General features: G+C 33.1%; 1 protein-coding gene across 1 annotated transcript in view; it reads left to right on the top strand.

Moving 5' to 3' along the window:
- Nucleotides 1-17,525, top strand: part of LOC123664663 — a 109,771-nt gene that overhangs the window by 87,492 nt on the left and 4,754 nt on the right. The window contains exon 6 of the mRNA XM_045599180.1: nucleotides 10,987-11,165. Within this exon, the coding sequence (XP_045455136.1) occupies nucleotides 10,987-11,165 (179 nt within the window). The remainder of the gene's footprint in view (nucleotides 1-10,986; nucleotides 11,166-17,525) is intronic.

The raw sequence follows: 17,525 nt of genomic DNA, 5'->3' as shown, positions 1-17,525 counted from the left end.
AAATTCAATTTGTACCCAAAATTAAAAAGCAACTCGGTTTGATTATACCAAATGAAAACTCGGTTTTACCGAAAAGACACTACTCTGACTACTACGACTTTAGATTCAGTATAAACTAAAATCAATATATAACAAAAGAAGAATATTGCGAGCCAGTGGGCGCTTTTTACAATTGAAGCAAATAACATACTGTTAACAAAATATTTTTTTTACCCACAAGTCATTTAATAACAATTTCTTTCACATTTTTTTATATTTATAAATAAACATATTATAATGCACATATAGTCATGTTTTCCTATAGTAAGCAACTTAATACCTGTGTTATAGGTATTAGCGGATTGTTATAACCCAGACTCAGGCAGGAAACGAACCAGCAACCCCGCGGAACAAAAAGCAAGGCCAATACAAACTTCGCCAACGGGCTAGTTGAATTAAAGCAAAATTTTAAATGAATATTTTATACAAGAATAACAAAAACTAGCTCTGAATAAATTGTACAGTTTCAAACAATGTTAAATATATCTTATGTTTGTGACCCAGACCACAATACAAATAGTCAAACCACGGCAGACAACATTCCTGCAGAAATATTTATCAAGACCCGTGTTTGTAGAAACCGAATTGACCAATGGACTAATCTTCACGTTTTTACTTGGAAATAAAGAATAACTTACCGGTATATAAATGCAAAGTTGAATTGAAATTCTTATTTAAAAAAAAGAAATATATATTTTTTTATCTATATTTTAGTCTAGCACTTGATAACTAGACGTTATTCTGTCTTGCGAAATGTCAGAAGCATTTAATTATTGTCTTTACAATTTTCTGAAATTTTCCAATCTTCTTTTTTTGTCAGCCCGTAAAAACCTTCTACAAAGTATTAGTAAACTTCGAAACAAAATTATCCGAAATGGTCGCAGACATTTTTTCATTCACTTAAATTACTTTTTAAACATATGTGTTCCGTTCTACATTGTTATGATGATCATAGATAAACATTTAATAAGATATCTCCTAAATAAATATTTACATAAACAAAAAATAAGATATTGTTGACCCATAAAATTTTGTTTATACAATTATATAGATTATATTAGAACAATACAAATATTTGACAAATATTAAAATATTTTTGAGAAAACCTGTCTCGTTTTTCTAAGTAATACATCGTTTTCGAAACTAAATATCTGTTCACGTAATTTTAATTTCGGTACAAAATCTTAATTAAAGGCAAACCACGAATAATTAAAATGTCATTTATAAAAATATAACATAGTAATTAATTCTACCCTTCTTAACCGAAGAAGATGACAGTTTTTTTTATAGAACTAGGTGGGCAAACAAGCGTACGGCTCACCTGATGGTAAGCGATTACCGTAGCTTATAGACGTCTGCAACACGCGCGTTGCTGACCCAGTCCCGAATTCCGCCCAGGAGCTCTGGTCACCTTATTCACCAACAGGAACGCAGTATTATTTAGCTGTTATGTTTTGTAATTATATTTTGACAGCTTTAACGCTAGTGGTATAACCAAGTGATAATGGCATGGTTTATATTTGTTGTGATAAAAATTAGGCAACAGTCTTCCATAGAAATTACAAGCCTTATAAAATAAGGTTTATTTGATTTTATTGGACTAAAACCCATTTCAATATATCCACGTTAATGTAATATTAACACATCGCAAACATTTAGCTGAGCCACGTCTCTTGACCAATTAAATCGTAGCAAATTAGAACGGCTGTCTGAAGGACTTACTTTAGCATGTTAATTTAAATAAACTATATATTTAATGCTTGTTTGCAAACGAAAAAAACCGACTTCAATTTAATGATTCAATTTGAACAAATTAAATTAAGTAGTAAGAAGCGTACTAGGACTTTTTTTTTAAATATAAATTCGCACTGCCGCTATATTTTTGAGTCTTCATCTTAATTCGATTTTGTGTATCACCTTTAATTTTATTTCATTAGACTTCTTTTTTGGCGATATGAAAAAAATTATAAGGATTAATTTTTAAAATGTGCGCGCCCGCCGTTACGAAAAAAAAAACTGACACAGGGGAGTTGACTAGTCAACGAAGAAGAAATTAGCAACGTGAAGTTAGCTAGCCAATGAAGTATTACTTCTTACGCGCGTACATAAGTACACGCATACTTTTTTGCATATATTTATAGCTTTTCTTATTTTATATATAGTATAGCGTACTAGGTCAATAACCTCACAATATTAGCTTAGACTATGACCACTAATCTACCAGACATTTTATGACCTGTGCTTTGTGACTGAAATACTTAATGTACTGTATGAAATCCTCAGACAGTTTATGCACACGAATGAGTAATAATGCAATGAAGTTTTGTCATTCAAGCGAAACTGCATAAGTTTAAGTATTTTAGTTTTAGTTATTAGATCATTTTAGTATATATTTGATACTTTAACTAACTTATTATTAATTTAATTAAATCTTCTGTAAAATACATTTATATTAATTTAAATGCTTCGCTTGAAAGGATTATGATTATAGATTTGTATAGAGACATATAACGTAGATAAAATGGTGACGCGATTAAGACGATAATTTGAGGGTAGACGTAATTTTTTTACGTTTACTCGGTGCACTTCTTTCATTTAGATTAAATGAAGTCTAGAATATTTCCAGACCGTGTCTAGGGATGTGCGTAGTCATGATGAGCTTAATTTTTTTATTTCATTTGTGTCAGACTTATTTAATAATCGATAAATTCTTAACGAGTTATTCTAAGTGCAGGTTTTGTTTATTTATCTTTGACTAGCCCGCCGTTTGTAGTGACCCTGTTTTCTGCTCTCGGGGTTGTGGTTTCGATTCCCCCCCTAGGACTGGGTGTAATGTACGCAACATATACATAACATCACGTAGGGTGTTAAACTTTTATTTATTTATTTCGATAAAATTCAAACTTTTTATAATAAGCGTGAAACAGGGTTCAACGCGCTTGGTGTTCCAGGCGTCTATAGGGCACGGTAATCGCTTGCCATCAGGTAAGCCGTACGCTTGTTTGCCAACCTAGTTGTAAAAAAAAGAACATGGAGAATTAGGTCTATGCCCAGCAGTGGGATATTATAGACTGAATTGTGAATATTATATTCGCATCACATTTATGGAAACGTGTTATTATTTTCTATTTACAAATAAAAGGAAAATTATATTTTTTATCATTAATTTTAAGGTTTAATAAGTATATTTGTTTCTCATTTTTTAACCGACTTCAAAAAAGTAGGACGTTACTCAATTTGACCGTAAAAATATATTTAATGTACATTCGGGAATAACTTCGTCGTTTATGAACCGATTTTGATAATTCTGTTTTTGTTGGAAAGGAGATATCCAAGGGGCTGTATACCATGATCTGATGATGGGATCCCAGAGAAATCGAAGGGAACCCTCGAAAATCGTAGTAACGACTGCTACATTTGTTAATATTTTTCGGCTACTTACGTTGTATTACTTATCGATGTAATTGAAGTCGGTTTTTTTTCGTTTGCTAGCAATAACTATTATTCACGGATTTTTTTTAAAAATCGCTGAAAATTGAGCAAAAGCTGAAGTAGAAACTCATAACTCAAATAAAGATTTACAACACGGTACTAAGTTTTTTATACTTTAAACATAACAAATTAAAAATTATAAACGCTCAACTAGAAGGCACAAACTGGAAGCACTTACGCCACGTCTTTGTGAATTGGGTTGAAGGTACATTTAGATTAAAACAAATAGCAAACAAGCAGGTGGGCCATCGCTATTTATAAACTAATAAGCATTTCTAGCACCTGAGGAATAACAAACGCGTTACTGGCTTAAAAGGATTAAGGAGAGTGTAAGGAAGCTAGGGATAATGAAGACAATGGGGATACTGGCTTCCGGCTACCTCATTCTCTGTGTGAATTGCACCATGGATTAATTAAATTTACTTTAAAGCGGTTTTTATGAATGTCTTGGATATTCGTTGGGGTAGATATAGAACCATAGTAATACAATTTTGCTCTTGGTTTTAAAAGTATTCTTCTTCCAGTTATCTTTCTATTTCGCAAATAATTTTTGTATCTACTATCGAAGTATCAATGTATTCTTAAGTATATCACCATTTTTCATTATAATAAGTTGTAACAGTGACTATTTTTTTGTCCTCAAAAAAAAAAACATATATATATATATTCTTTATTGCACTTTAAAAAAATCATAATTATAAGTCATTTTTACAAAAAATGTTGGCAAGGGCGAACTTATCTCTGTAAGAGATCTCTACCAGTCTACCCATGGTGGTAAGAGAAGATGTTATCGCGGGACTCATAAGCGCATTTGTGATAAAGTGAAAAAAAAAACTGAACAAAAAGTTAAAAAATAATAAAAAAAAGCCATATACTTAATTTGCTATATCGCACCTTCGGTGGAACAAGGGCGTATCTTACAAAAAATCGTAAAATGAGTTAAGTATGCAGAAATGCCCAAAAAACACTCTAGTATCTAGTGGGACAAAGATTCCCATTAGATTCACTTTAAAAGTCGCTACACGGCAATAGTTTCTTTGTCATTTTGGATCGAATTGGTGGGCGTATTGGCGCGACATTGTCTCATTGGTCAGTTGCGCCGTTGCTCCCGCGCGCAATGTTTTTATCTTGGAGCGCCAAAGCCGCGAAGGTAAATATGCCTTTTGATATTTGATATTCCTGGAGAGACAAAGTCATATTTAGCACACTTATGCCTTTTTCGTGAGCAAATGCTTGGAAAGACAAAGCCATTGCAACATTTGTGACTTTGTACTTCCAACATTTTTATTATTTTATAGTGTTATGAACAAATGTGGTGTTGTTATTCCAATACATGTTTTATAAAATAGGCATAAAAACAATTCATACTTTCTCATACCGAATTCCTTTCTAACTCTGAGTAGTTGATTACACTGTGACAAATATATATATTTTTTTTAAGTTTAAAATGGTGTTGCTGTTTAAACTCTGAAGCTTTATTCTAAGTTATAAAGTTAAATTTTCAGGGAAAAATGGGATCCCGAAGTCGAAAAGTTTTGATGATGTTGAATGATGACAAAGACATTCAGAATATCGAAGAAATGCATGTGCCTCAAATTGATAGCATCCAAGCCACCTTCATTGAAGACCACCAGAATAAAAAAATCATCATCATCATCATCATACCAGCTCATGGACGCCCACTGCTGAGCATAAGCCTCCCCTAATGCTTTCGACGACGATCGGTCCTGCGTTGGTTCTTTTTTTTTGGCAGCGGGTCTTGAAGAACTTAGACCCCACCGCACGGGCAATTTCCACCAGCCCGTCGTTGAGCTCGTCCACATTTACGCCAGGCGACAGGCCAAAGCGATTTTGGAGTTCGAGTTGAAAGCTCTCGGGGTTTTGAATCTGAGCAGGCGCAGGTCGGAGCGCAGACCCTATCAGCCGACCCCTCTCAAACTTGAGATCGATATTCAATGTGCCTCGGACAAGTCGGTGATCACTTCCTGTTTTCACAGCATTGATCACTGAGACATCACTAAATATGTGCTTGTTCGTCGACATGATAAAGTCTATCTCGTTCCTGACGGTGCCGTCGGGACTCAACCAGGTCCATTTGTACCGTTCCGGCTTCCTGAAGAAGGAGTTCATTATAAAGAGTCCCTCCTTCTCCATGAAGTCAGTCAGTAGCCAGTCCCGGGAGTTCCGTTGCTCGTATCCAAATTGCTCCACTCACAACTCAACTTCAGATAAGCCTATAATATCCCAGCTCAACCTGCTGAGAGCTTCTTTCAACTCAATGACCTTCGCGTCGGTCCGCAGCGTCCTAGCGTTATATGTTGCCAGGGCCAAGTGTCGTCGTTGGGTGTGGTGGCCTGGCTTCTGCCGGAGATTATAGCCTCCTGCCCCGCCGTTATCGTGGCCTCCACCGTTTGTCGTGTCTGCCATTTAGGGGGATTTGGCGTAATCGCCACGCTTGCTAGGCTGTGCTTAGAAGGCGCTGCTGCCCGCCCTCTAGTGGTTTTTCCTCTATCGCCTCTTACGACACAGATACCTCTTTAAGGGATAGATCTCGTGCTACGTGATTCATTTGTTTTCTATGAAAGCATCGTTGCTATTATTATTTTAGTTTCTTAGATACGTTTTCTTTTTATCGTTTTTTTTTTTTGTTAAATATTTACTGTAAAATGCCAAAGTGGTCTGTACAACAATAACTATGAAGATTGTTTGTAGTTTTATGTTTGTTAGTTTTGATTTATTCAAGTGGAGTTAGTAAGTGAGTCTGATTTGTAAGAGTAAAGTAAAAACGGACTGATTACTATGGACAAAGATTTTATAACGTTAATATTGACGCTAATTTTAAAGGCAAATTCCAAAGAGTTTCGCTAGAGTTTTTTAAGATTTTTCAACAGAAGTTCCTAAAAAAGATGTTTAATTATAAAATAAAACATTTTTTGCAACAAATAAACTAGTTTCTATTTTTCAAAATCTTTAAAACACGAACGATAAATATGGTCATAATTACAAAACGATTTAAATGTTGGTGGAACAAGGGCATAAATGTACACCTTATTTTGAAAAAAATATTAATAGCAATTAACAAAAAATATTTGGCACTTGCAAACTACATGGCCATATTCACAAATAAATAGGTCGTATTTCATGCAAAGAACAAACACTTTGAAGCAGTATAAAGACGAATAATACGACTCTGAATGTAAAAAAAAACTTTAAAATGGCTCTCCTGTAAAATTACAAAAAGTGGAGTTGAGCCCTTGTTCCACCGAAGGTGCGATATATTCATTCAAAATTAATGATATAAAATACATATATACTTAAATACATACACAGTTACATGCACATATGATAATTTCGTTATTTTTTTAATTTGTCCGTACAAAGTTTGCGATTACAAATTGTGTTTTTGCCGTGTATTTTAATCTGAACTCTCTTTACTGAAATATATGATTTTAATTTTTAATTTCATAGTTTAAAAAAAGGAAATAAACAAAAGATTCAATTCAGCGTCTCGTTATCTCCATTAGTGATGACTCATTTTTCGTCCAAAAAATCTCGGAATTGCAATTTAACGGTGGAAAACTGTAGTCTTGCTATTATTTCACACTGTCATAATTTTTAATTTGATTATTTTTTCATTTTGGTACGTGTATATCTATCCCTACAAACGTTCTTGTATAGTATTAACCAATAATTGAGGGTACTTTACCAGCTCGGAGATAATATATTTTTTTTTTTTGTTGAAATATATGTTTCTGGACTAAATTTGTATTCTTGTGTATTCCTTCACTATCCCTAAGACTTCATCAACGATCGTGGATTTGATTACCGTTGAGAAAAGATATTTTTTTTTCTGAAATATACGTTTCTGGCTAGATTTGTGCTCTTGTGAGTCTCTTCACCAACCCTAAGACTTCGGCAACTCACAATGGAATAGTTTGACATTCTTTAAATACGATATAAAAACATATAACATAAAACACTTTACACTCGATTTGTTTTATATTTTTAATTCATTCTAGTTCAAAGTTGACGCCGCGTTGGCGCAACGGTCATACCCATGGATTGTACCTGTTGCGCTGGCGGTTGCAGGTTCGATCCCCACACATGACAAACATTTGTATTGGCCATACAGGTGTTTGCCGTGGTCTGGGTGTTTGTGCAGTCCTTGTGGGTCTTCCCGCCGTGCCTCAGAGAGCACGTTAAGCTGTCGGTCCCGGTTGTTATCATATACACCTGATAGCAATCGTTACTCATAGTAGGGAATATATCCGCCAACCCGCATTGGAGCAGCGTAGTGGGTTAAGCTCTGATTCTTCTCCTACATGGGGAAAGAGGCCTATGCCCAGTAGTGGGATATTACCGGCTGAAGCAGTTCAAAGTTAAACTTGTAATACAAATTATCAAATTGAACCCATTTAAATAGAAAGGACTGCATCCAAGAGAATTTCAAATATACTCTCAAAGTTTTCTCATATCTTAAAACCGTCTAAATGTAAATAAATATTGCAGATAACATTTATCATAGAAAATGTATTAAACAATACGAAACTTGGAATAAAATATTTATTATAAATTTCAGCTGACCAACTTTGTTGACAATAACTACACGTTCTCGAAAAATTATTTGAAATGCCAGACAAATTTTCGCTTCAAATTTACTTTACCGATGTTCAAGACTGCCATCTAGTAGAATGGTATTACCATTGACTCGTGCCAAATGTCGGACACTTGGCAAAAAACTTTACTAATTTACTTGTTTCAAGGTTTAATAATCAAGGATAGTGTTGAAATGAATAAACAAAACGATTTAAATGAAGATACGTGATCTTGCCAAATTATCTCGAAATGTCGTTTTGGTGAGCCAGTAGCATGAAATGTGATGATATTAAGTGTAACGTTGCGTATTTTCACTTTATTTGGGACAAAAATTATCTTAAAATGTACCTAATTTAATTTAAATGTTACTTAACAAATTACTTATTGTGAAACCAATATGTCCACGATGTCCACCTAATCCCTACTAATATTATAAATGTAAATGTATGTTTGTTTGTTACGCTTTCACGCGAAAACTACTTAATCGATCATCATTAAATTTTGTACATATATTCTTGGATAAGTAATACCGAAACCCCGAAACCGCGGGTAAAAGCTAGTATCAAATATATAAATGAACTAAATGCTCCTAATGTGCCTCTAAGCTACAGCAGCCTAAGCATTAGAGTCGCCTGAAAGCTGTCCGGATTACTTTGTATTTTAATAGTTTAATTCAGTTGACGAGGATGTTACTTATTTTTTATTTTATATTACTACTAGCTGTGCACGCGACTTCATCCGCGTGGAATTTAACAAAATAGTTATTATTTAGGTCGCAGAGTAAATCAAAAATCTAAAATAAAAGTAGCCTAAGTTACTCCTTATTACATCAGTTATCTACCAGTGAAAGTCCCGTCAAAATCGTTTCAGCCGTTTCAAAGTTTAGCCGGAACAAACAGACAGATAGACAAAAAATTGTAAAAAATTGTATTTTGGTATATGTACCGTGTATACTTATGAATTTAGTAAAAAGTGGTTATTTTAATATTATAAACAGACACTCCAATTTTATTTATTTGTAGTGGATATCATTGGTTATAACGTTAACATAATTGTGTTTGCTCGCAAACGACAAAAAAAACCGACTTCAATTACATCGACGAGTAATACAACGTAGATCAACGAAAAAATACTCAAGTAACTGCGCGTTATCAAAGATTACTCAAAAAGTAGTTATCAGAACCCAATGAAATTTATATGTGACCACATGACAAACATCAGCTTTCTATTAAATTAAAAATTATTGAAATCGGTACACCCAGTAAAAAGTTATTGCGGATTTTCAAGAAGTTCCCTCGATTTCTCTGGGATTCCATCATCAGATCCTGGTTTCCTTATCATGGTACTAAATTAGGGATATTTTCTTTCCAACAAAAAAAGAATTATCAAAATCGGTACACCCAGTAAAAAGTTATGCGGTATAATACAACGTAGGTCGACGAAAAAAGCGTCAAGTAAAAACGCATTATTAGATATAATTCGAAAAGTAGTTGTTAGATCTCAAATAAATTTAAATGGGACCAATTGGCACACACCACCTTTCGATTAAAAGAAAATTTGTCGAAATCGCTCCACCCAGTCAAAAGTTCTGATGTAACATACATAAAAAAAAAAATACAGTCGAATTGAGAACCTCCTCCTTTTTTGGAAGTCGGTTAAAAAGGAATCAAAGTTAGTCCTATTTCACTAAAAATTCTATTGAAGTCAATCTTTAGACATGAAGATGAGAAAAAATCGTGATAAATGAGGTTTTCTCTGTATCATTTTTAAACAACAACAGAACACACCTCAAATTTTTATAAGCCACTATCATAAAAAAGATATAACAAAGTTAAGTATAAAAAAAAGTTTAATTGGCTTTCTATTCCCATCAAAACACTAATATTTGAGTACATTAGTCTTTGTAGATGAATGAACGTTTGTTTAAATGTTAGCCATTTCCTTTAAATTACATTCGTATTTTAAAGTTTACGTAAAATAGAAATGAGAGTCAAAAAGAGAGAAATAACGGTCATTTCAAAAGGTTTTTAAATAAAGAAAGCTGTTAAAAGAAAAACAAAAACGGTAACTGTTTCCGTTCTTACCAATTTAGGAACAAACGTGCTCCAGAGTAGATTCTAAAAGTATTTCTTCGTTTATATTTGATGTGGAAAAGAAAAATCTTTCACAGACCGTATTAATTATTTATAATTAATGAAATATATTTTAGTGGGGTCACATTTCTTGTTTCATAAAAATAAATTATAACTTCCCGAGTAGAATGTTGTGATTTTATAATTTGTATGATTTACGCAGAACTTTAAATTTCTGAAGTAATTTTTGAAGTTTTATATGCAAAATGTTTTATTATTTTTGAAGTTATATTTCTTTTGGTGCGTTGGGGAAAAATGATGAGTGTAAATTTGTACGATACGCGTACACACCGTCACAAAAAACGGACACCCTAAAGTTAGCTATCATAGAAGAAGTTAGCACCGTGAAGTTAGCTAGCCAATGAATGCACACACTTTTTTACGTTTATTGTGTTGTTTTTCTATAAATAAAATTGGTCTCGTATACTTATAAATATTTCATTTCTACATCGTCCTCGTCTTATTACCTTATCTGTTACTACTTCAATCAACTGGTTAGCTTTATCATCACTTGTTTTTGGTAAAGGTGTAATGATGAATTATTATACCTGTTTTCAAAATTAAACTGCTGTCTCAACCACACCGATCAATCTTTGTCATGTCTCCTCCACTTTACCTTACATCGAACCTTTTTCTGCTGAAATAATTGAAAACCATGAAACCTATTAATCAGTCAATCATTCATCATTCCTTTTTAATAACACTTATTTGTCAATTTTATCACCAGGTACCACAACAGCAGGATGATCAACTACGATCTGGAGCGAGGCATCAATGTCACCACGGACCCTGAGCAAAGGTTGTCCGACCTTCTCATACCAGCTGCCAGCGTATCCCATGCAGGCAACTACACGTGTGTACCGAACAACGCCGTGCCTGCCAGCATATTCGTCCATATATTTAATGGTAAGTGATTATGAATTTCATATAATAGTAAAGTAAGGGATGATTCTACTAATAATTACAGAGGTAGGCTGTATAATACTGTATAAATCATCTAGACTTGTATTGTTATAATGTATTGTTGATATTGAGATATTGTTAAGGAGAACTTAATGCCTAAGCCTGAAATATCCTACTGCTGGGCATAGGCATCTTTTCTCATGTATGAGGAGGAACAGAGCTTAATCCACCACGCTGCTCCAATGCCGGTTTGCAGATATAGTCTCTACTGTGAGCAACGATGCTATCAGGGTACATGATAGTAACCGGGACCGACGGATTAACATGCTCTCCGAGGCATGGTGTCCCCACCACAAACAAGGAGAAATAAATTTACAATTTACAAATTGTTAATTTATTTTTGTACCATAACGTTTACATTATATATAATTAAATAAATGATTTTATATTATTTCATTAGAAAACTTTATCAATTATGAACTATAGCAAGGTGCAATTAAGATGTCTAACTTTCTTATTCTTATACTATCTGCAAGTATGTTCTGTGTGTAGTCAACTTAGTGTAGATAGTTTAACTCATCTTGATACGTACCTTGAAGCATGTGTACATGTGTTTTTATACGTGAATCTGTGTATCAGTAGTGATTCGGCATTATCTGCCTGATATGCACTTATTCTTTAAGCTTTGTTGCGCAAATGAAAAACAAATATTTTTTATATAGACTTATTATGCTACTAAAAGTTTTGAAATAACAATAACTTAAAATAAAAGAAGTAGTATTACAAATGATTTTGAATGCGCTAACTTTTATAAAACAATCTGATAATCTTAACGACTATTTATTGAAACAAGAAATGATTGCGATAGGAATCACAGAATTAGAGCAATAAATACAAATGTCAACGTAGGTCGAATAAGACTAAACATAAATACTCAAAAGGATGTGATCAAACTAAACCAAGTTAATACGAACGCATTCATTTAAGTGAGATAGGGCAGATGACCTAATAGTCTGGACCCCGGCCAAGCTTCTCATGTTACAAACGATATATAATGCCGCATACCGTCATGGACCATTAAATTACTATTGAGGTGCACTGCGTCAGTTTTATCGTAAATATTGTAATTGTTTCACAATGCATTACTGGGTTCAGCCCAAGAATTAGTATTTTGATGTGTTTTTTAGACTATTTGATATTATATTTCAATAATCACATTTTCGAATTTAGCGCTTCAGTCTGTAATATCCCACCGCTGGGACCACCGCTCTTTTCCATGTAGGAGAAGGATCAGAGCTTAATCCACCACGCTGCTCCAATGCGGGTTGGTGGATATAGTCGCTACTGTGAGCAACGATGGCTATGTACATGATAGCAACTGGGACCGACGGCTTAACGTGCTCTCCAAGGCACGGTGGGGAGACCAACAAGGACTGCAAAAACACTAGAAACCGGAGGAAACATCTGTATCGCCAATACAAATGTTTGTTATGTGTGGGGATCGAATCCGCAACCACCAGCGCAACGCAGCGTTTGAATTTATCTTCAACAAATTCTCCTCAACTTCTTAAAACTAACATTAGCAAATGTAATGTCGATTTTACATTCTCGCAGGTTGATGATTGAAAGTCATTTCAGAGTTTTTATATTGAAAAAAATGACGAACTAACAGAAACCATTACATTTAAAATCAAACTATCACAATTGTATCAAATTCAATTCAGATCAAACTCTAAAATTATATAATTGATATGGATATAATTTCACAATGATTCAACCTATATAATAACCAACTTAAGCTAGGGGGTTATTAACTTAATTATTAATCGTTAGTCGTTATATTAATCTTAAATATTTCTAATAAAATGTTCAAAATTAGAAAATTTGCAACCAATGATAAACTTGGGATAAAATCCCAATTCTGAATCTTCAGCTATCTGTATAAAGCTTTGTTACAATTAGATCATAGATTCATTATAACCATCATGCACGAATGTGAGAGCAATGTTTGTTAAATGTGACCAACATCTATCCTCACAAACTTTCAGAAGTCAAAACTAGTAATAGTATTAAGGTAAAAAATATACCATGTAATTCCCTACTTTGAGAATTAATTTGTTTTGTGACTCGCGTATTTGTGTCCCACGTTGGGCGCCAGATTTATGTTTAACACTACACATCTTGCGGCCTCTTACCGCAACGCAATGTTACTTTATGTATACAATATGCTAGTGACATTTAATAAAAAGTATAATAGCTGTATTTATAAATACCGTTTACAGTTATAAAAATATGTGTATATTATTATTCTTTGCCTAAAACTATCAACTAATGTTTTATTTCTAATAATAAATAAAAATAAACTAAGTAATTCAATAAGTCTATCCTCTCGGTATCTCTCCCCCCCCTCCCCTCTCTCTCTATCTGGTTTTTAAATTATCTTTCAAAATTTTCCCTACTACCAGAAAACTTTGTAGAAGTAGTCTTTGTAGACTTGGAAGAATTATTTTATTTAATGTTATTAATACTGTTTAAAATTAACCCTTTGTTGTTAAGAAGCGTGCAAATACATGTTTTTTTTTAACTGTAATGTAAAGATAAAAAAAAATTCAAGATATAGAAAAATATATATTTCATATTTATGTATGTATGTTACACATACAAATAATTATTATCATCTGAATATGTCGCTTAAGCATAAGATATCATGTATGGTATATTTCATGTACTGAAATGGTGATTAAAAAAAAAAAACAATTCTATAAAAAAAATTATGTGACATTAAATTTAAGCTTGGTCTTGTTCTTTATGGTCTGAAAACTTTAAAGGAAAGTGCGACTCGTAATTTAACGAAAAACTGAAAAGTTTTCTCACATGCCCCAAATCTTTTTAAATAAATTACTATTAAAATTTAAAGTACTATTTACGTTTCTAAGCACAAATAAAAAAGCATTTTTATAGCAATAATAAAAATCGCTTACAGTAAATCATCGGCAGCTTAGCTGTTTTTAATTTATATTTATTTTACTTGGAAAAGAGAAAAATATTTTCCACATATACCCTTTTAAATTATCGTGATTGAAGTTAATGCTTGACTTCATATGAATAACATGCATATGGATGTATAAATGTGCAACCCTAGTATTCGTCGAGTGAGTAAGTCTTTATACTTTTCCGACCTACCCTCATTTCGAAAGAAAAAGGAAATCCGCGATGTATGCAAATACATGTTTTTTTTTTTTTTTTGATGTGCATTTTAATTTTTGTTATATTTATGTCATCGTGTGTGTTCTGTTTATATATTTATGTCTGTCCGTTTATTAGTTAAATGCTTAACTGCGGAAGACTTTACCGTCACAGTTCTATATTGCAAATCGACCGATATAACACAGTTTGAAAGATCACTTTAAGGTTGTACGACGAAGCAGTATTAGAACTTAATCCGCAACTCAGCTATACTGCAGACCGATAAATATAACATAGGAACTAAGTTGTCTTCCTTAGGAACAGACGATAGCCTGTGTAATTAAAACATATTTATTTATGTATTCAAGTTGTAGAATTTGACTCTTATGTATATTTTTAGATATTTTATTATACCTTCGAATACAATTTCCATTAATTATCGTTTATATATATGAGAAAACAGAAGGACAGGCAATTTATAAACAACGTCAGCGTCAAGGCAAAATGGCAGGAAAATTACTGAATTTCACTTATATAATTTTTATTAACTATTTATAGGAAATAAAATAGTAATATGCTTGTTAGTATAGGCTTGTTATTTGAAAGCTATGCTAAAAATGAATTATTATTCTTTATATTTTTATTTATTTAAAAAAAGCAAAAATGTATGTGTCAGGATGTTTTAAGCTAGTCATGATAATGCATCAAATATATTTTGTTCGTGCGTTTTAAACTTATTTGCGTCTTCATAGAATCTATTTATATTTTAGCCATTTATTACATTAACAATCACTCTGGAGTAGTGGTGCGAGTAGTCGCCTAAAACCCCGAGTGCGGGTTCGATTCCCACTCGGGATAAATATTTGTAGTTGTGAAAACATTTCTTTTCGGTTTGGACGTCTGTCGGCGATCACCTTAAGCCTTCGGTCCCGGTTGTTATCATAAATACCTGATAGCGATCGTTACTTATAGTGAGTGTGACCGCGTGGTGAATTAAGCTCCATTCCTTTTCTTACATGGAGAAAGACGCCTATGCCCAGTTATGTGATATTACATGACGAATGCATGAATGCAACATTAATACATATTAAAACGGAGATAATGAACTTATTTATCTCTATCAAAATCATTTTGTCAATATGTGAAATAAACACAGGAACCATAACTTGTATTCTGAAAATGTAAAAATAGATATATATGTAGTGATTTGATATTACAAAAAAAAAAAAGATTCATCGTTGCTCAACAAGATCATAATTGCTCTCTTCATAGTAAGCTCCAACTTTTGCTTGTAATTACACCCTCGAACAAATATTGACTGTAATGAGACATCATGTTTCATACTGTACCAGCTAATTAGCCTACAAACTCTTCTACTTGCAACAAAACTTCGAAGCTTCAACTTTTATTTCAAAAGTAAATGCTCAAACTCACACGGTATGATATATGTATACGTAGGAGTATGATAGCTTACTTAGCGAGAGCTTAAATAGGTCAACAGATTTACACAAATGAGGATTTAACGGATTAATATTAGTCAGAAGGTAAGCTGTGCTTATTACGTCACAACATGGCGGTCGGGATACAGTTGAACGATTACGGTCGTAACTTATATATTTTGTTTTTTTTTTTACCAAATTATAATCAAAATAATAAATTGTTTGTGTTTCAGATCCTCACTTGGATAAGTGGGGTTCTAAATCACAAATTAAATTATATTTGTTTTTAATAAATTAATTATAGTTGAACTATCTATTTAATTGTAGTTAATGTGAACATCAATTTAGAGTGTAGATTCTGCAGAGGAGAATAGTTAAAAAGCTTTCCAGTCACTCTTTAAAAAAAATATTTTGTAATATTTTTATTTTAGTGGTTTTGTTATATTGAATTTAGCAATAATTGGCTAACTTAAATTCAAAATGTTATGATTATCAAAAAATCTGTGGAGTTGATAATTTATTATAAGTAAATAATTTTCAAACATAGAATTCAAATAATGCGGAAAAACTTACGTCAAAAAACTTGTTTAAATTTTACTTTAGTGTAAGCATTAAGCAAAAATGAAATCGACTTCCGCAAGAAATATATTTTAAAACGTAGTTTCTGAAACATTTTTACTCTGTTCTCGACAGAATATGACACCCAATTATAGTGATAAATAACACAAGCCGATGTTGTGTATTCCGAAAAAGGGAAACGATATGAGGAAAAACTTGATATCTTTAATTTATTTCGTCTGTCTTATAAAGATAACTTTTATGTGACAGAATGACTAGACAGATATTTTTGTATTAGATATAAAAAAAGGTGTTTTGCCTCATATTTTAGTCAATTATATTCCTACTATTACTGTACACTCCCCATATAATATACTAGCTTTTACCCGCAGCTGAACTCGCATTGACTTTTTTTAATAAAAAGTATCCTTTGTTACTTCTAATACCTTCAAAAATATGTGTACAAAGTTTCATGATGATCGGCTTAGTAGTTTTTGCGTGAAACCGTAACAAACAGACTTACGTTCACATTTATAATATTATATTAGGGTTTAGGGATTTATGTATATCTTATGGACAAATTTTCAGTCATCAATTATTGCTTTCATAAAAGATATATATTTTTAATGTATTTTTAACTAAAGTAAGGGCACAGCAGGGCGCTAAGGGATAACACAGTTCCGCTACCACCTTGGAACTTAAAAAGCCGACCGGTGGCGGAATAACCATCCAACTGCTGGCTTTGAAATACACAGGCCGAAGACGGGCAACAGCGTCTTTGGTGCGACAAAGCCAGCCCTGCCCACCACCCCGCTGGTCACCAACCCGCCTGCCCAGCGTGGTGACTATGGGCAAACATATGAGTTCACGTTATTTTTGGCGTAAACTTGTGGAGGCCTATGTCCAGCAGTGGACTGTATAAGCTGTAATTATAAAGCATACGCTAACCCACAGTGCAGAGGCGTGGTGGATTGAGTTCCGATACTTCTCCTACATGGAGAATAAGGCCTCTGCCCAGCAGTGATAAAAGCTGCATCGACTTTACTGCATTATACATTACCAGTATTTATAGATTATTTTGTATACCTTATCATAGACGTAAGACATATAGGTCAACCTTCGTAGTTCAAATCGTTTCGAATGATAAATCTTAGCGCATTTTGCTCTCGTTCCCAGTTTT

Source organism: Melitaea cinxia, chromosome 22 (assembly GCF_905220565.1).
Source record: "Melitaea cinxia chromosome 22, ilMelCinx1.1, whole genome shotgun sequence".
NCBI lineage: Eukaryota > Metazoa > Arthropoda > Insecta > Lepidoptera > Nymphalidae > Melitaea > Melitaea cinxia.
The sequence above is the reverse complement of the archived record's forward strand: the minus strand, read 5'-3'. Positions and strand labels throughout refer to the sequence as shown.